This window comes from Styela clava, chromosome 4, assembly GCF_964204865.1.
Source record: "Styela clava chromosome 4, kaStyClav1.hap1.2, whole genome shotgun sequence".
In the NCBI taxonomy this organism is placed as follows: domain Eukaryota; kingdom Metazoa; phylum Chordata; class Ascidiacea; order Stolidobranchia; family Styelidae; genus Styela; species Styela clava.
In genome coordinates, this window is record NC_135253.1 from 7,313,160 (window position 1) to 7,334,556 (window position 21,397).

At 33.8% G+C, this 21,397-nt stretch overlaps 1 protein-coding gene across 2 annotated transcripts; it reads right to left on the minus strand.

Moving 5' to 3' along the window:
* Positions 1 to 6,160: 6,160 nt before the first annotated feature.
* Positions 6,161 to 13,139, minus strand: LOC120326064 (EGF-containing fibulin-like extracellular matrix protein 2). Of its 2 annotated transcripts, none has more exons than XM_039392288.2 (8): positions 12,901 to 13,139; positions 12,005 to 12,144; positions 11,654 to 11,763; positions 10,949 to 11,120; positions 9,109 to 9,315; positions 8,929 to 9,031; positions 8,625 to 8,820; positions 6,161 to 7,814 (listed from the first exon to the last, which is right to left on the minus strand). In XM_039392288.2, exons 1-8 carry the CDS (start codon positions 13,026 to 13,028, stop codon positions 7,410 to 7,412), a joined length of 1,461 nt encoding a protein of 486 aa, XP_039248222.2. In that variant the 5' UTR covers positions 13,029 to 13,139; the 3' UTR covers positions 6,161 to 7,409. The 2 variants fall into 2 exon arrangements, with proteins under 2 accessions (XP_039248222.2, XP_039248221.2); XM_039392287.2 differs by having other exon boundaries at positions 8,607 to 8,820.
* Positions 13,140 to 21,397: the final 8,258 nt, after the last annotated feature.

A 21,397-nucleotide genomic window follows, 5' to 3' on the forward strand; every position in this document is an offset into this window, starting at 1 on the left:
TTTTTATTTGTATTTCCTATACAAAAATCATGTGAAAAATAATCATAATTGTGATTGTGACATCACACAATCTTGAATAGTGCTGTGATCTTCACCTTACCTCAGGTCATTGAACATTTCTTCTCCCACACATTTTCAATATATTTTAAGGGTAGGGTTTAATTAAAACCATTTTTAAAATTCAAATTAGGTCTTATTTTCAAGCCATGTCTTATTTTGCGAGGAAACACGGTAGTTTTGCGATGATTAGCCATTGCTGTGTTATGTCATAAAAAGGTAAATGGGTCGCCATTAGCTGTGGTAATAAATAGTGGGTCCCAACTAAAAAGTTTGGGAACCACTGGTCTAGTCCGTACATCTGAAACAAATAGCTGGCTAATTATTCCCATACCAATTCCAGTAACCGAACGACATGCTGTGGTTAGGCATATGAATAAACCATCTTTCGTCTTCTCCCAAGTAATTGAGAAAATCTTATCTTATGAAAGTGCCTTCATTTAGTGAGATGTATTCATTATATGTTTTCAGCCTGAAATACCTGCTGCATTGGCAAATCTTATGCCTAAAGTTGAAATTGGTAAAGATGGAAGCCAGGTGATCCGAATTCATCAATCTCAAATTACTTCCACCCAACTGAAAGCTTTGCAGGTATAGCTTCATAATGTTATGTGAATGATATCTAGTCTTCTGTCCCTTTTAATTATTAAACCTAGCCATATAAGGATAATTGATAACAATTTGGACTTGAAAGGCTATTCAATCTTTCTTGTGGGTGTGACTTAGCTTCAGGGTTACTAATTTCCATTGGTTCAGCCCAATTTGAAAATAAAATGATCTAGTTACATGGAGTATTTCGCCATAAATTGACAGCGTTTCATCATTCTCCTATATATGTCGGCCCTATTGGTGAAAAATCTCACTTTCTACCTTCGGTTCGTTAGTGAATGTTGACTCATCTAAGACTTAATAAATATCATTTCAGGACAATCCAAATGTGAGATTAGTGTTTCGTCCAGCAAGCAAATCCAAACAAAGTTCCGCTAAATCACAACCTTCATCTGTGCCAAAGAAACGTGGCCGACCTCGCAAAGTCGATCAAATTCCACATGCAACAACAATAAATAATGCAATCGAGGAAGAAGATCTCGAGCCTGATATCGAAGAGCCTCCAACTAAAACTACAAGGTATATATGTCAGAATAATGAATACCCCAATGCCTAATTATATTTACTCTATTTACTGTTACTGTGTTTCAAAAGTTATATATTAGATTTATGTAAAGCGTGTCCTGTTAGTTAAGCTTACATAGTGATATACATTAGTAAAATTGATATACAATCATAGTGTTATAAGTCCGGCAGGGTTTCTTAAATGAGAGAACTTGTTGTTAGGGTGTTCGATACAAAAAAGAACCCCTTCTTTAGTTTCCAATCCCATCATCGCCCTCAATTAACTTTCTACATGATTTAGTTCCATTAAATTGTTTTTACTTACCGTAAATGTATTAATTATATAATTTAGCTGTTATAAGTCCAGTTTTGCGTTGATATGAGTTGCTTGTAGTCCCGGACTTACATTGAATCCCCACTGCTTCTAACAAAACACTGTTGTAGCCACTTTGATTCACGAGAGCCATAGCTCTGAAAAACGAAGAGACACATGTGGCTCCGGAGCCGCATGTTGCCAATCACTGCAACAGCTCTTCCACCAGTCTTCTTCAAACGTTCATACCATTATCCTGTTCTGTCACCATTTTTGAAAGCTATATCGATTTCATATTCAGATGTGGACGTCTGTTAAAACGACCAGTCTACACGAAAGATTACTTGACCCCAAAAGTGACCAAGGAAAGTGAGGAAGCCGATGATCAGATTCTCGACCCAGGCGATGAATATTTTCTGCCCAAGTCCACATCTCCATCTAGTGGTCAAAAGCAGAGAGGTCGGCCACCAGGTATAGAACTTCCATTCAATCATCTTAGTTGAGAAAGTTGCTTCTCCATGTTATTTTTGATCTTATGTCAATGAACACCTAAGACTTCTAAGTTAATTTTATGGTGAGTTTTTTATGGCGTTTATCATCACTTGCAGGTGTTAAACAACAGAAGCGACAGAACTCGTACACAAATAAAATTGAAAGTTTGAGGAATCAAGATAGCTCTGACCCTACAGCAATTATTCAGGTAAGTTAGGCGATAAAAAAATATGATATTCCAGTTTATGTCCTGACTTGTAGATCGAAAAATATGTGTTTTGCATGGTCGTTCATGCCGGTAGTGTTATGTAAATGTGGAATAAGATGTATGGGTGGCTTATTTGCGAGCTTGTCAGGTGTTGAGAATCTTGTTTATTAACCAATTATGAAAAACACTAAGATTCAAGTGATCAACTTTGTAAGTATTTAATGTGCGAGTATTTACATTGCATTCTTATATTTAAAATGCTTTTGGAGGTGTCAATTGAAAACCAATCAATATTTTTTCAACCTCATTTGGGACAATGTAGTTTGTGACATCTGATTCACAGTCTGACCAATTTCGATTTAGTCAGAGATAACACTAAACACATCTCATATTAATTGAAATTCACAAATACATTTTTAGAGTTTCTGTGTAATTTCTATTCATCTGAACTTTTAATGTAATGGAAGTTTTGGTGAATCATCTTGAATTCCTAGAGCTCGTGTTTGAATTGGTTTCAGACAGGTCGCAAGTTTGAAACTGGTACTAAAAATGTCAACAATTGGGATGAAGTTTTGTAATTACTGTAAATGCTGTTTTCTAATAATTAATGTCTGTATTTCAGAGTAAGCCTGCCTTAACTCCCATTGAACAAGCTTTATCGACACGCAGAAAGAATAGACTTCGTGAAATGTTGAGTGCTTGTTCGGAAGATGAAATAATGGAGGTTGCCTTACCTCATCTTGCAAGGGTATTTTCTTTGTGGGAATTTCTGGTCACAAAGGTAGATATAAAATCAAATACTTTTTTTTTCTTGTCTTTGATTGTTTGCAGTTATAAATATATCAACTAACTCAGTAAAGATACCATTTGCTACATTTGAGGTCGAAAATTATTTACGGTAAATGTATGATTTCATTCATTTTATTTTGCTGTGTAACTGTACTGTGAACAAAATACTGTTTTTTTGGAAATATTTAAAGTACTGTAGAAACTTTACTTAAAAATTAATTCGTTTCGGAAGCTGTTTCGTAAGTAGGAACGCATCTTATCCTAAAAATGCCCTAATTCGTTCCAAGCCCCGACAAAACTTTAGAAGCATCTTTCTTTATTCAGATTTCAGAGCAATATTTATACGAAAAAAATGTTGCATAAATTTGAAATTTCATATTTATGGAGGGACCACTGTACATCACTCGACCTGAAAAATAGACTCTTATTTGCATTCAATAATAAATAACTCAATAAAGGTTTCAACGAGCATCTGTATTTTTGGTAGTGTCATTTGCAAAAGCTAAATTTATGTTTTTGTATTTTTGTTTTCAGGTTGAGAAGAACAAGATGGCCAGAGTTTTCTTTGCAGATGTCTACAAAGAATATGAATGTTTGCATAAATATGTTTCAAAACTTGCTGAAAAGTATAAGCAGGTACTATCATTATTACAACATATTACAAAGGCCAATGGCACAAGTTAGAAATGTATTTACCTACATTGAAATGTATTAGTTTGGGAAAATGCATATAACAAAAATTGCTATTTCATCTTATGGTTATGGGAATTGAATTCTCAAACTGAACTGTTAAAATTTAAATAAATGAATTCCCGGGGATTAGTCCATTTTATTGTATACCATATCTGTCAGCTGTCGACCAATAACATAAAATTTGTAAAGCAATGAAATAGTTAGTTGGTGGCAGCATCACAGCTTTGCTAGTGATTCAATAAAGCATAAGATCAATCAAAATTAGTGATGTTGCCCAGTATTCTGAAAACCCTTTGTGTTTGTTTCACTCAGGCAATAGAAGCTAATAAGTCGGAACCTGAAACAAGTGAGGCTGTAGCAGCAACAACAGCTTCGGATGCAGATAAAGCAACTGATGGTGAAAATTCGAAGAAAGAGGAAAATGAGACTACTAACGCTGATAGTGGCACAGATGCAAAAGAAGCACAAAATGATTCGAAGCTTGTGCGAGTTGTTTATGCGAAGGTACTAAAAATAAACACACAGGCCGATTGTTCATAAGTAACATCTTCTACTCTATTATTGACGTCATATGATAAAAACAGAACAAGTTTTATATTAGACTATATTATGTTTAATCTCTGATATTTGCTTATTTTTAGTACAATATGATTATTTTGATAATATTTATTCTCACTCTTCTGAAAGCTATCATGACTACTATTATTCTTACTTTCTAATTCTAGTTGGCTGAATCCCTTGGTTTGGAAGGTACTACTCTACAAGAAGCTGAGATAAGTCTGTTAGATCCAGAAGAAGCCATCGGGCCAAGAATAATGGGAATGACTGGAGGGAGGCGACCAATGGCCTATAAACATGAGGTATGGGAATGTTAATGAATATAAACAGCAAAATTGAAGATTGTCATTTCCCTAATGAGCTTAAGCTTAGCTTGAGATATCCCAATATTTTGGTTTAATTAGTAAACTGCCTAATGGTGAGGTTATGCCAACATGGTTGTATAATTCAGGCAAGTGAACAAATTCTGGAAATATATGGTCTTGCTCTGAATCCAAGTTTGTTTCGATATGTTAACCTAGTGGTTAGAGCATTACACTTAATTATGTTGGCAGGTGGTTCAACCGCTACGCCAACACCTCATCCAGGGTGTAATAAATTTGATAGGTAATGCCAGTTTCAGAAAATTTCATTCATCTGGTGCATGTTCTGAGCAAGAATAATCGGTTAATAACAGTGATTACCATAACTTTGAAGGATAAGGTTTCCCTTACGAATACAATAACCACATATTCAAAGTGCATTCTAAATTTCTCATTCGCCCCAGATTCTGGTGAAAGGAAAAAACGTGTTTAATTCACTCTAAGTCATCTCTGTTATATTCCACTTTAACTAATTTTTATATGCATTTATTCAAAGTTGTGCATATGCCTATAATAAGCCTAAACTATCACAATTGCTATGATAAATTCAATGCCGATGTCTGTTATAAATTGGACCAGTCAACAAGTCATCATAAATCCCCTTTTTCATCCAAAATACCACAAAATTCTCGAAAGCGGAAGCGTTATGTTTATACTACAAATGCCGGGCTTTTGTCCCGGATTTTATAAGCAGTAAATGTCAATGACTGTGGATTTAGTTGACTATAGAATTTACTGAATAGAAGAGTTGAACTTTGTGGAAAGATTTAGTTACACTCGTAGGTGAGAAAAACTATAAAAACAAATACATTGTTGTTGAAACAGACTTAATGCTCATTTCAAGTGTGTGGGAAAGTTAATTCTATAATTTACAGTTCTGCCAAAATTTTGCGAATTAGTAACATTTAAGTTTGGGGTATAGATAAAAAGCATATATTAATATGTCACATCTGTGGCCAAGCATCATTCGACCTGTTTTGTTTCTCACCAATGGTTATACTTTTTCAAGTTGCCATCTCATTCCCACGTGCTTGTAGTCAACAAGTCGCTATATTCCAACTTGTGTTTGATTTTTCACTTTGGTGGTCATATAGTAAGTGCGCATTTTCTTTTGGTATGGTACTGTGAATCCCATTATTTCTGCCTCTGTGAATTTTCACTGTGGTTTGGAAAGTCATTGTCGCATTATCATTAAATATGACATTTGCGGTGGAATTGTTACTTCTTAAAATTCTGGGTGGTCTTGTATTTGTTTTTTACCTTTACTGGAAAACAACATGCTTTGCAGTGAAGACAGAGAAACCCCAGAGAAATGAATTATAGCTTGTTATATTTTGTTTTGTTTTCCTGACATTACCATTTTCTTTAAATACAGTACCTAATAGGAACTGTGAAATTTAAGAAATTACAGCAATTTTTCTCCTAAAGAAGGAAGCGGCATGTTTAGTAATAATAGCACTGTACCAACTGTAAATTTATCTCCGATAGAGGATGTACTAGTACTTCTCAAACACAAAGCTGAGGGTTCTATTTTTATCCTAAGCCATATACTACACTAAAATCTCAATACGGATGTTATACAAGGTTAAACTTTATTAAAGAAAATCAGACTTCATTTTTTGAAAAACATACAAACATACAATCATCAGAAATTGGTTAATTATTATCTATAATAATAATAACATTAAAGTAAATATAGCAAAACAGAACATACAGAAAGCATGGAAGAGATATTCTACAGCTGTTTGATATTGTATGTTTAAAACGTTATCACATTTTTGATGTACCGGGTAGAAAGATAGTACACTGTATATAGCACTTGCTATTATATTATGGCTGCTATTGTTCAAAATAGTTACGAAGGATAATTCTGATATATCAAACTATGTAGATTTCCTATATTAAATTTTCTTCCTGTGTGACTCAAAAATCAGAACTTTTGTGTTTAATATTGAAATAATTATTCACAAATCAGAATGGTATCCCCTATCCATTTAGTTGCAAAATATACACTTTGCCCCTTCTACACCTGATCTTCAACAATTAGGCTGTTCGCTCAGCGAAACAACCGTTATTGTTGAGAAAAAATGGACAAAGTTATTATAAGTGTTAGTAATATTAGCTGTGTAATTACTTTTTATATGTTGGAAACGTTGACAATTGAAGGACATAAAATCTTGCACAGCAAAATAATTTATTCCTCACTAATACCTTTCGCAACAAGAGACTTCATTGATTTCAGCCTCTTGGTAGAACCCTTAAAACGCGGCAAGATGAGATATTGTGGCAAGCATCTGATAGGGTGGTGTTTAATAAAAAAAAAACAGCAGATATTATGATGAATGGGTTAATATGTTTGATAGTGTTGATAATAAAAAACGATACAGTATCTTTATATGAAAGTATGCTGAAAGATAAGTTTCAATATTGTGGAGTTTTCCTTGTCTTCTGTGTCTGTGGGTAAAACATTACGGCTTAAAATCTTTTGTCAGCATTTTTCACCTTGGGTTTTTGTGGCAAAAAGGTTTTCGGCACTTTCTTACGACATGAATGTAAAAATTGTATCATAAAAATAGTATAAAATGCTCAATATAAAATAGAATTCTTCCAAAAAAATGTCTCGTTCATGTATATACATGATCAGGAACAAAAACAATCAAGCCAGTTTATCACTGTTAAGTTGAGGTATTTTAAACTTCACCTTCATGCATGGTTGTGTAAAACAGCATTCGTTTAAGTTTGGTTCAAATTAAGCTCTAAGGAGAACTTTGGAACACTGATTCAAGTTTTTGTCTGATTCAAAATAACTTTTTGTGATTGAAGTTTAGAAATCGTACATTGATGTGAAAATGGTGATGGTAAGCATTCGACTATCACGCATCTTGCCGTTTGGTTGGTACGTCGCCATATCAATTTTCACTGTGTGACGACTTGGGCCATTGAGGTTCCCAGTCACAACTAATTGAGCTCTAGGCATGTACATGGAATGCTGCTTGATCATAAAAATTCCTTCTTCATTGCCTTGGACAATGCTGAAATTGTATCTCTGACGTCTGCGACGAGCTGGATAGGAAATGTGAAGCACGGCAGTTGGTTTGGGGAGACCTGATGTTACAGCAACATAGTGATAAGAAACACTCAATGGCTCTGCCTTGCATTCTTTCACAGACATAGAATCACGTTCAGCCATTTTTCCACATCTTTGTCTTCTGCAGATATTTGTTGTTACCTGAGATATATTACAAAGATAGTTTAGTGGAATGAATATTTTTTTAGATTGTTCAGAGAGTTTATCATGCATCACAGCAAGAAAAAGTTGAAGGGTTGTTTTCTTTATCCCTTATTCCTCTCTTTTGAAGTTAATTGACTATATATGGTACTTAATTAACCAAACCAAGTCCATAGGGCAAAAAAAAAAGTGAACATCGAACTTTTGAGTATGTGTTGTTGAAAGCATTCTGCCAAAGAAAGAGATGATATAACAGCATGCTCTGTAGAATTTCAGAAGTAAGTTGTCAAACATGCAGGAAAATAGTAGACTAGAAGAAAATAGAGTACTGTGCTGTCCAGTCTATTTACCCAAGATATAGAAAATGCATCTGAGCAGAAAATTCTTAGTTTCGGTCTATGACTAAGAAAAAGTTAACAGGATATCTAGAACCTCTATTCAAAATGAATTATTTTTTCCTGGAGATAGCTGCTATGAAGCCCAACGTTTTGAGAAATGAATCTTGACTGGTATTAGTATTTTTCATACCAATATTAGTGCCAGTGCTTCATGCCTCATTATTCGTTTCAGTCATTTTTTCAACTGTGAGTTATATCCTCACTGAGAAGGATGACCACTGAGCTCTTTGTTATGAGTTCCATTGTTTTATGTTAAATTGTGCATTGCATGGTGTGCATCGCTCGTTAGTGACTAATTGTTTACATTGCATGACATAGAAACAAAAAGAATATAGTCACCTCTAGTTTTCACACCATGCAGAATCCGCACAAATAACATATAAAAATTATTTACCAAATGGGCCTTGCCCACCTGTCGGTAACCGAACTCATCTGTCTTCATCACTTTTCTGTAAATGCTGTCACCGCTTGCAGTAAGTGGGCATTTCGGAGGTCGAACACATTCAAAACCACCTCTTGTATTAACACAAGTTTCCCCACTACCACATGATGACATGTGACGATCACATTCATTGATATCAATACAATTAAAGTTGATTTGTTCATATCTGAAAAAAAAGTTATATACATGTATTAAGAGGCACTGAAGAGATTCCTTCAACTTCAAAATTTAATCACAGTTTGAAAGTGAATATAAATCATGACAATGGTCTTACCCTTCAGGACAGATACATTTGTATGAGCCTGGAAGATCTGTGCATTTCCATTGGCATTTTCTTCCCTCACCATGGGTGCATTCATGTTTGTCCACACATGCTCCTACAAATCAAAGTTAGGCTATTAAGTACCAGTCCTCAAATTCTTTGTACAGTTGTACTAACTATATGTATACTTACCATTTATGTATGTGAATCCTCTGTGGCATCTACATAAAAATGATCCTGGCAAATTCTGACATTCAGAATATTGTGGGCAGGTGGATCTTATTTTACATTCATCAATATCCTTGCAATATCTTCCTTGTGTCATTTCATCTTTTCCGTAGCCAGGTTTACATACGCATTCATAAGAACCATCAGTGTTCTTGCATGTTTCTCCAAGAGCTGTAAGAGACTTGGCATCATTATACTTTCATTCATTTAGTAGCATGAAATCGTTTACCTCAAACAAAACTGATAAACGAAATGTGTATGATTTGAATCAACATATAAAACTGCAGACAAAAGTGATTATTGAATATTCATTTCCAAAAGAACATTTGAGAGTAATTCCTCTATGAATATCGTTGATCAGACAAGATAAATTTATATTTATGAGAAGCTCACATGTAACAATTGATCTGTGATTGCCGGATATTCACATAACCAGGTTAATTTCATTTAGATTGGCTTTGTCTACTATAATCAAAAGATAGCAATCTAGTACTCTTCTAAGTTATTTCGGTTTTATTTTCAGAAGTTAGATATTATTGCACCATAGCACTCCAAAAACGTTTGATACAGTCTAATGTTACAGTGTCCATTGTGTCGGCACTATGGCCCCACATGAAGTAGTCGGTTTCATTTTACCTAATTATCTTCTAAGTACTTGAGAACCGGCAGTCAAGTGCTTTTCAGGTATGGGCAACAGATAAAATATGTTTTGGCAATGTATTCCATTGGTTCGTATCCAACTGTGTGTAAATAAACTAATTCTTTCTGAATGAGTAATGTTTTGTGGCTTCAATTGTGTTTTTGTATTGCTGTTTATTATTAGCTCTTCATTGATATATTAGCTCTCTATTTCACAAATGATTTTTGTTGAGAATACAAATTAAAAAAATATATATATCTCGAATTATAAACATCATCTTTGACAACCAAGACTATAGTACATTTGTAACTTGCATCTGAATTTTTACAGTTGAAAATTATACTGGTATATTTGCCTACGTAAGAAGTTTCAGTTGTTCAAATATAACTTGGAATGAATGACTGTTAACTTCTGATGTATTTCTCAATTTGAATATATGAAAATATTTCAAACTATTTTTTCTGAAAATCAACGAATTTTTAAACATTGATTGGTAAATAGTTTCAAGTGCCCGAAGGATCCTTTGCGCACAAATCAAAACAAATGCATTGTTTAGCTGTAGACAAAACCGCATTCCAATTATTGTTTACAATTTCCTGTCGGCAATCAGGAGTCTGTCAGGCACAAGCGTACGCGCCTCATTTCACCTTTTCTGAATGACTTCAGATATTTTAAATCTAGTTTAGTCCAAAAATGGGACGGGATAGAATATCACCTGATTATCGTGTTTTATTTTGTGATTTGAGTTGACTAACTCAATCTCATGATGAATTGAATTGTAATCCACTTTAGGTTGTAATCTGTGTGTGTGGTTTTTGAATGAAAACCCTGGATTATTTCCTAATCTTTTACATGAAACATTACCGACAGTAGACACAGCAGTAGTTTTTGTTTTGTTTTTAGACATAATTTAGCCTCATAGATTCTAACAAATTGTGAACACTGGTAGAATGGTATTGAAAACGAAGGTTCGAAGTATTTAGAATTTATTTAGGTCAATAAGTTTAAGTTTGTTTTGTTGAAGTTTTATATTTTTGATTAGCTATATATTGCCTACATTCTTTATCAGTCGTGCTTAGCAAATAATGTAATATTTTTTTTCATCCTTTATTGGGATTTTTGGAAGTGTTGGTATAGTACTACAATGTCAGTTATCGAACTCACCACCACACATTCCTTGTCTGCATTCATCCACATCAGCACAGGTTCCATTACCAGCTTCTCTGTATCCCGCTTTGCATTGGCATACATAACTACCTCGTGTATTAATGCAATACTGGTTATCTGCACATGGCTTGTGCATACATTCATTTATGTCTCTGCAGAATCTTCCAATCTGGAAAAATTCCACGATAATAAGTTTATAATGGATCCTACCACATGTCATTCTGAATATGCAAAACTTAGATTATTAAGTATATAAACTATTCATGTTCCGTAGTTTTAATTTAGCAAATATCTGTATGGTTTTAGCATATGAAAACTGCTGATCAAAAGGTTGATGTAGGCCTACTAAAAATTCCGTGAGTAAGAATAAATAAGCATCTCAGAAATATTAATTAGCTCTCAGATATCTTGTAAAGTACATTTCTCTATTTTTGCTTTAGTATTATGGTAGTCATCGCAAGTATGCTAGGATGAAAAAATTATTACAGTTATTATTACTTTTGCAACCAATCAGATCATAATTTGTAAAACAAAATATATGGAAAATTAAATTTTATAAGTCATTTGCTGTTTTCTCTATATATGTGAGTGTACTCTACAATGTCAGACAAACTATGTTTTTACTACTTCAGTTTTTGGTTTTAATTCATCGAATCAGTTGCCACACATGATATTATGGTATTTATAAATATGTTCAATTACCCTTTGCATTCCTTGTGAACATTCACAATGAAATGATCCAAGTGTATTGGTACATTTTTGTCCATTACCACAAAATCCCATGGCACATTCATCTTTATCCACACATTCATCTGTCAATAAAATGTAGCAACAGTATTATCATGTTTCGAAAGTACTGGACATTTATTTGTTACTCAGTCCACATACTTCTTGATAAGAACAGCATTTACTGTTTGTTACTCCATATTCATGATCAATATTCAATGAACATTATATCTTACTGATACTGTGCCTGAAGTTGTTCAAAACTCTCTAGCAAATATATGCATAGATGCATGAAAAAAAATTTAAAATAAAATTAACATTCCGTACTTGTTTTGATATCCATATTGTATCCCCTTGGACATACACATTGATAACTTCCATAATAATTCCTGCATCTCTGTCCAAGTTGACAGGGAACTATCTCTCTGCATTCATCAATATCTTCACATCCTTGTCCTTCGGAATATCTGAAGACAAATAATTTATATTTTATTTTTTTTAGCGGTCAAACTTCTTAGAGAATTATGGTAGATAAATCTGGCCATAACTAAGCAAAATGACTTTGAATTTACCGCATTGTTGTTCCATCCTGTTATCTTGTCAATATTTATGTCGTAATCTTTAGTCTATATAGCAATTGGTGTTTCATGATTATTAAAGGAAGCGCTTTATTAAGCATAGGCCACGTTACTATGTTGACTGATATAAACTAAATTGGGTGATCAGTGTGTTGTAATGTTTTTTTTTTAAAAATATAGTCAAAAAGTATCTTGAATGAACAATGGGCGTGTACCATCATCATGAACATGACTGTTAGCATTAATAATATAAGCATGTGTTTGATGTATATCAGCTATGAGTCAATTAGACTACAATACTGTATTTCATTATCACCTTAGCACATTGGTGTGACATCATAATGCCCATCTATTATGTGAGATTTGTCATAATATGGATACTGTTCAATGCAATTATGATAAGTTATCTAGCAATCACCAAATTACACTTGTCAAAATTATTTCCTGTTTTTTACATATTTTTGCACATATATATGGAAAAAATAGAATCAAGAAGGATTTATAAAAATGTCACTGTCACGCCATGCTCTGCATGTTGTTGGAAAAATGCTAATGCCATATTGGGGCCATTATCATTTTTTTCTGATGTAACTTTGAAAAGGAATTTTGAATTTCAAACAAACTATATTTACTGCATAATCTTACCTCAAACCATCTCCACAAACAGCTCCATTTTTCCCGCTGGTCACAAGCAGACTTTTCATAACTGTGTCTCCATATGTCAAGTCACATAGTAGACTGACAGCAATATAAATTAGTATTCGATTCATCATGCACTTCTACAAGCTTTTCCAGGCAAAGTCCCTTTTATTCTCAAAATCAATGTAACAGTTTTGTTAGTTATTTATTGCTACTGAACTCTAACATAAAGTAATAGTTCTGTTGAAAATAATTCAAATGTTAGAAATTTCTCTCACTTTTAATAATATATTAAAATGAAATCATAGTAGGACAAATTAAAAATGTGTAATACTCCTTGAACAATGTTCCTATGCATTAGATAAATAAGTGAATTTGCTTTTTGTTTTGCATCTCCACAATCATGAGGTATGGAAGAGGTTCAGAACCTTATTTCTATTTAAAGAATGCACATGCTGGCAGCTTTGTTGAATGACTCCCCTGTTAAACTAAATTGAACTTGATCTCTGGTGTTGGTCTTTGAAGTACTTTCTATCTGTCAATAAATTGTCGTATATTCTTTCATGTAATTATCCTCAAGAATACACTACATCACCTCGAGCTGTGAACCCAGACCTATTATATAAACAACGCATTATGTTTGAAGCAGTTATAACAATAACGTATTTTCTTGAAACCTCTCGACAAAAGACAATAGCGTAGTATACTTTAGACCGACTTGCGTGTTGCTTTGCTGAAAATAGATGGATTTCTAAACAGTGGCTTTGTGATTGAGTTAACTTATAAGACTCTTCAAAAACGATCTAGATATATAAACTTTAACTTTTTCAACAATAAACTTGGAGAAATATTACGCAATCCTGTATATCTTGAATTAACATACTACCTACAAGCTCACATTGCATAATACTGTTTCACAGATATGAACTCTACTTTTAAACCACCATTGAAATCATTTCTTTCTTTTTTCTCAAGTTTTCAACCACTTTGTTCAATTCTTATTTGCTTTCTACTACTAGTATGAGAGATCACGTTTCAAAACAAGCAAAGAAAGCAGGTGTTGTTAAAACAAACACTCAACTCTCAGTCATCTACTTTATTTAACTTATCTTCATGCCTCAATATATCCATTATCAGATTATTAATACCCATATTCAAGCTATTCTAATTTTAGCACTATTGTGATAAGTATTCAATATATACTATTGAGTAGCATAAGACACACAGAATTATGTTGAAAGTTGCATTGAAGCTTAACTGTATTAGCTCTCTTGTGGTAATGGCAAATGAAGCATCATAAAACTTTTTACACCATTTAATAAATGCATCAATTAAAGCTTAATAAAAAGTTCTTCTCCCTTCTCAAGTCATTTTCACTTTGTCTGTGTTAATAGCTAGTCCAGTGCAATTAAGGAAATCAATTACCATGTAATTACCAAGTGCATATCCCATCTGCAGATGATGTAATCCTTAGATATAAGTATGTTATACTGCAACATTATTATTAGGTACCAATTGCCATGCCATGACCTTTTATTTGTGCTCCTTAGCTTAATTGTCCTTAAGCCAATCATGAACCTGGTATTTTCAACTTGAAAAGGAGTTTTCTCTTAACTTTTTATTTTATACTGAACTTGTATCTTGACCTACATGCAACTTGAAGTGTGTCTTCTTGAACTGCTAATCATATCATGATATCTTAAAGAAAACCTATTTCACAAATACATCCTTTCTTGCATTCTAAATTTATATGAATCATATATAAAAATTCATCTCCTTGTGCTGAAATCATATTATTCTAATAATTCTCAGGTTTCGGCAATGTGATGCAATATTAAGACACGTGGTAAAATATTTCGCTAAATGCTAAAATAACCCCTAGATAGCTATCTCGGATCATTTATGCTGCATTTGGTAGGGAGCCCTGAGGCTGTGAACAGACCCTCTCAAATCAATTAGATTTCTAAATTTGTGACTGTCCGGTTTCCTGGCCAGACATATAGGGTCGCCATAACACTTGGAATCAATAATAGAATCACCCACCCATATACAACACCCACTGCCTATGAATGAATATTGGACATATAATTTGGCAATTCATACGTCAAACGCTAGGTAATTTTCAAAGATGACACAGGAATTTTTCAATGTACCTCAATAAAACGCAACAAGATCCTTGTCATCCGCTATTGTTCAAACGGTATGTCAAGCTTGCTTTTAACACGAAATGTAGACAAAGCACCATAAACACACTAAGCTTTATCAGTAGTGGAAATCATCACCGCACTGAGATAAGCCCTCAATTTCCTATTCATTAAAACTCAACAATACAGACAAATATTTAATCGATTATGCCATCAACATGCTTGTCTTATGAAAATCTAACTTACGTAAATTAAATTTCAGAATTGATTTTTACTTGAAGATACATGATTTTTCTGTTTTTTTAACAAATTTTTGGGAAATAATTTATACATTTTTAAAATACCTTTGTTCTTCCATTTGGTTTTCCACTGAGTTTGGTCACTTTATAGAGAAAACTGTATACTGCAATCTATAATTGGCCCGAGTTTGATGAATGAATATTAAATTTCTAATTTTTTTTTGAAGTAATCATTTTTATCTTATCCCAATCATTAATGGACTCTCCATAAATTACTTTGCCTATTGTACATAATGTATGCACCATATTTAATCAAGGTTAATTAAAAACTACTTTAACCAATTTGTCATATTGTTATGTTAAGTACAATGGCGATTCAATGAAGTGTGACTTATCCCGGCTTAACAAGTATTATGTAAACATCATGCACTACATGTTTTTCCAGGATAAAAGTGCACGGAAGCCGAAAGCTTACTTGACTACTTCAGGACATACACAAAGAATAGAAGCCAGTACGAAACGCACCATTATCGGTATGATTAAGGCTAATTAACAAGAATTTATTACAGAAAGCATAATATCTTCTTGCTTTATTGCTTCTCATCTTTTTCGTTTATATAAAAATATTTATTCTCACCTCACTGAAACCAATTTAGCAACCAAAATTTTAGTAAGCTGATTTGAATGTTAGTTCCCTAACTGGCTTCAAAAATTGTCCAAAACAAAATTTTTGTAATAGTATCTAGTGTTCATAAGGACGATTGTTGATATTAAATATCCACCAAAAATGGTCACATAACGTTTCAATTTTATTTGAATAATTTTTTTAATGCACATAAGATTGTTCTCCTTACAAACTTGTGGTCAAAGGTTTCAAGAATTTGATAATGTTGTGGCAAATATTATCAAAACATCCATTGTACCTTGTTTAAAGGACCAGTGCCTGCGTTAGTCATAATGATAACCAATCTACAGAAATTTATGCGACTTCCTATTGTGCAAGCATTGAAAAATTTTCATACATGTGAAATGGTTCTATTGCATTGTGATTAGAAAATTTACTTGTAAATTAATCAAATCTACCCATTAGATTCCTTGAATGTATGATTTCAAAATTTAGACTGTGTATCAATCATAAACTTTCTTATTTTTAAAAATGAAAAAATTGCTACCTAAATTTAACGTCTGCGGGTATTTCAAGACTCAAGTAATCAATTCGACATTAACACCGAATAAACTCCTTATTGCCCTTTCATTAATTTTCTTCCATTGACGCATTTTGCAAGTCTGTTGTCTGCTAATTTTGCTTCGGGGTATTTGTATCAACGTTCACGTTTCATGTACAAATAAGATTTCACATGCTCCATTCATAAATTTCAGTAATGATCACCGCGCTATTATAAAACTGAAATGCCTGGAAATTAAATCAACTTCTACATAATCAAGAACTAATTGAAGGGAAACAATAAACCCAAATTGCTATAATATTTGAGCAATACATCGTATGATTAGTATCTATAGGAATGGAAAAGATATCATATGACAATTACATATAAAATAAAGTTAATTTCGCTTGTAATAATTCTTTAGTTCTTGAGTTTCTCAAATTGTATAAAATCTCAAATTAAATATGGTGTTACAATAAAAACTAGAATACAGAAAAGGGTGTTGAAATATTTAGTATATTCAAAAATCACACATTGCCTAGAAATTTCAACCACAAACAAGGAAAGTGTTAGGGTTAGGGAAAAGTGTTAAAGTTTTATCTCAAAGTAGAAAGCTATTTTAAGACAATTATATTCTGTTTATTTGATCAAAGGTTCATGCGATTCCATGATATCAATTACTCTGTCAAATCTATCACGCCTGCGTAACCAAATTACTATCGATAGTTAGCGAATAGCCATAAAGTTATCCTTACTGAACCACAGTGATGTTTTTACAACAAATTATGGGCATTTTCATAACCATATACATCACAAATTTACATGTAGCAATTTAGGTTTGTTTTTATAAGCTATCATAACACAAATTAAAAAGTGTACTTTGAATGTCATTACCATAAATGAATAGATTTTTGAAAGATTAATTGTAATCGTGAATCGGTTTTTCTAGTTTACTAGGAATTGCCCAGAACAAAGGTTGCTAGCCATTCTGAAAATAGTGAACTCATTTTATAATGAAAATTTCATACTTAAAAAGCATTGGGCCTAATTTCATTGCAAATTCTGAATAAGGAAATTGATTGATGAATTGCCAAAGACCTCATGTGTTAGAAATCTTGACGGAGAAAAGAGCATTTCACGAATTTATTTAATAAAATGTAATTTAAACTTAATGTCGGGGCTTCCAGGAAATACAAAACCACTAATACTCGGCATTAACTGAATTTGTTATTAAGGTACAAATGCGGCTAAACCAATACAGACAGAAGCTACTTCAACCATATCTACCATTGCATCACCTACTCCAAATGCATCCATGCCGCCTTTGAAACCTCTTGGCCAACCTAGTAAGGTCACGACCTCGGATAATGCAACCGAGGCAGCATCTACACCTGTTAATGGCAACGCTGAAGGATTAGTAACTCAAACGGAACAAGATGTAAACCAAGAAACGTAAGTTGATATTTATCAGTATATAACTTCAAACGACTTACAACCTTCAAAATGAAGCGTAAGCTGTTTACAACCTAGTTTTTATATAAACTAGATAATATTCAATACTAAAACATACAAATAAATGGTTATTTTGAATATTTTTCAAGCACCTGCCGACCACCCAGATGGTTGAAAAAATCATTATGAGACATCAATCGTAATTATAAGCACCACATTTGACGATTTCACCGAAGAATAAATTGAGCGAAAAGTACTCAAAGAATAGGCCATATTCAAGAAATCTATAAACCATGCAAAAGTGGTTTAATATGTGTTTTTTAAATTCTCGTTGCTGTCTTTTGTCTGTTGCTACCTAAAGCCAACCTATTAAGTGCAATTTCTGTCATTGAACCAGAAATAAAGTTCATTCTAATCATTTATCAAAGCCTAGGATTGTATGAAATTCTCCTCTGGTGTAATAAAGTAAGTTTCTCGTGCTCTCACACATTTTGCTAAGTTTTTTCTGCCTATTATTTTCACTCTCTTGCAATTAAGGTGGATGAGGAAGACTAAAAACCAGCTTTTCTATATAAAAATGTATTGAATTTTTATCTGACAGGCCAATGGAAACTGACGCTTCTGCTGCCACGTCCAGTGATACCACTGAAGCAACTCAGGTTACCACTGTTGCTGAAGGAGATCCAGCTACTAGTACTGAAAGTGGTGGTACCCAGCTCATTCAGATAGGACAGGGAGAGGATCAGCAATTTATTGAAGTACCAGAAGGATACACTTTGATTCAAACTCCCGAGGGTTTGGTCATGTCTCAGGTATATGAAGAATTAAATTTCCGTTATGAAAATGTATACTAGAGTGGCCATGCTATTTGACTATCTTTGAATACCAGTAAATTCACAGTAAACTTTGTGTAACTTTTTCTTAGTATTAAGTTAATTATTGCTGAAAACTAATTCAGTCTTCCTATACAGCCTGGAACAACTATAACACAAGGTGAAGATGGAGTCATATACATAACTCATGCTGACGGAACCACAACTCCATTGAATGCTGCCGCTCAACAAGGCGTTCCCGTGGAAACTGTTGAAACTTTGCTCTCATTGGATGGACAACAACAAGCTCAAACCTGATTTAGGCGACTTTCTTTTTGAGATGGTCACTCAAGACCAAAGAAGGCTGCCAAAGTTAATGCGAATACAAATCTATCTTGGACCTCTATGTCCTCAACCATACAGAAGGGAAGTCTGATTTCAAGTTTTGGTGAAAAGTTTTTGTAAAAATTAAAATTGTGCATATTGCCATTTTTTGTTGGTCAAACTGGCGTTGAGTATCTCGATTCTCTATCTTGTGTGAATACATCTTATTCATACATAGTTTCAGAGGTCACTGGACTGTTTTTTTCCTTTAACCCATCTAGGTTTTTTGTTTATGAAAAAGGCTAAGGTTGCATCAATGCCGATGCCTCCAATATAGTGACGATTCATTTGTTTTAGTTAGATTATTTCACCATTTTTAGTTCTATTCTGTTGATTTTTTTTTGAACGCTCATTACTATTGTAATAAAGTATCATGGAATTTTAAACCATTTTGATCACTTTTTGTTATCGAGGAGCTGACTAGAAATTGACTGAAAAGGGGGAAGGAAATCAGGAAAGCATAGATGTATATTGATTTTGCGCATACCAGTTAACTATTCTGCACTGCTGATCGTAACTTTGAGAATTAAAAATTGGCATATCCAGTACTTTCTTGGGCTTTTTCGTTAATATCAGATGGAGAGATGCTTACGAGCTGAACAGTCCTAAATATCCTCCACTTGCAAGATGGTAGTGTTCCTATTCAAGTTGTGTGAGAACGTAATGGCGCTTTAATGACTTATTGGATATGTAAATATATTGCGAGTCGAGAGAGGAGGGATAAATGCGAGAAATATCGTTTTTATAACCGGTGACCCATGTAGTGTTGACGGCGGAAGTGTTGTCCCACCTTTGATCATTTCGATAAGTTTGAATTTTACATCTTTCAATACCTCGAGTGCGCCCTCAAGCAACATTTCAACCGAAAGTCAACAACCTTTATACTGGCTAAAGCACTCGACTGTAGTTTTCATCTCCACTGCTCATGCGAAAAGACAAATAATAGTAATAAGTTGGCGGCTTCTTCTATAGGTTTAATTTTCCAAAGTTCCGGTACGCGATCGCTGTATGTATATGATATGGCTTTGATTGTATGACATGATAGAGCATGGTATATGTCACAGTACTACAGCATTGAATATTTGAGAAAAATATGTTTCTGCAACGCCATAGCTGTTTTCAAAAACCACTCTTCTATTTCCAACTACGTCATCGAAAATGGCAGTGGCGTCTCGGTTCACTCTCACATCTTTCGAGCAATTTCAAATTAGCAAGATTTCTATTTTGTGTGAAGTAGATTAAATAAACGCCAGTCGTCAGTACCATGAATGTAATACCATCAACACATTAGCTATTACGCGACCACGTCAGTAAACAGCGTTTGGCGTCTAAATAACTCTCACGCGAAACACTCCAAAATTGCCAAAACACGTCGATAAATATTGGAATGACACACAACGTATTTATAACCCAATTTTTTTTATAAAGCTCTCGGTGGGAAATAGTGATCAACAACAACACTTTACCTTGAGACTAGTAAACAACTCTTATAACCTTTTATAGTCATATATTCAAAATGTCACTTTACATTATGATTAATGCTTGCGTCAATATCGTGGAGCCAAGTCAACACTTGGTTTGGTAATGGATAGACCGAAACTCGCGCCACAGGCTTTTATTGCTCAGAAACTTATATACGTGCAAATGCAAGATACCAGTCAAACGTCATTGGCACATGTGAATCTACATTTGACCCGCTGTGATCCGACGTGCGTCAGTCGGCGTTACGTATTTGATTTGGAATGATAAATACCTATTTGGGGAGAGAATGTGATTGCGGAGTGCCAAAGACTAGAAACTGCAAATTAACCCAAAACCAGTGTCAGATTCGAAAATATCGTGTGTCGTATCGAAAAGCGTTTACATGTTTTTGATTAAATACAACTAATAATTGTTTCCCTAGCTTTGCGATAGAAGTTATTTGTAGCCCGCCTTGCTCTTTGCAAACTATAACTCATGGGGCCAGCGTTACTCAGATTCTCGCCATCAGAAAAAAAATCAATATATGGACAAGGAATCAAATAAATCTGGTGAGTACTGTCAACCTATCGGAAATATATTGTGCACAGCTGGGCATCAACGGAAACACCTGACAAGAGAAAAAGGCGTGGCTTCCTTTGCGGTCCACGCGCAACTTGTCGCCAATATCCGCCCTCAGCACACCCTTCCAACAATGGATTTTACAAATGAAGGAACTGTGGTGATATGGTGAGAAGAAAATGGAAATATCAACATTTTATTTTCTCCAAACCCTACATTTTTATATATTAATATACCGCAATGTCGCCGGTACAATTTCAAGCATT

Coding starts and splice junctions, on each gene's coding strand:
- LOC120326064 (XM_039392287.2), bottom strand. CDS start 13,028: ATGATGAATCGAATACTAATTTATATTGCTGTCAGTCTACTATGTGAC. Junction 11,121..11,653: donor GTTCACAAGGAATGCAAAGG/GTAATTGAACAT, acceptor GAATTTTTCCAG/ATTGGAAGATTCTGCAGAGA. Junction 9,316..10,948: donor CAGACAAGGAATGTGTGGTG/GTGAGTTCGATA, acceptor AGTCTCTTACAG/CTCTTGGAGAAACATGCAAG.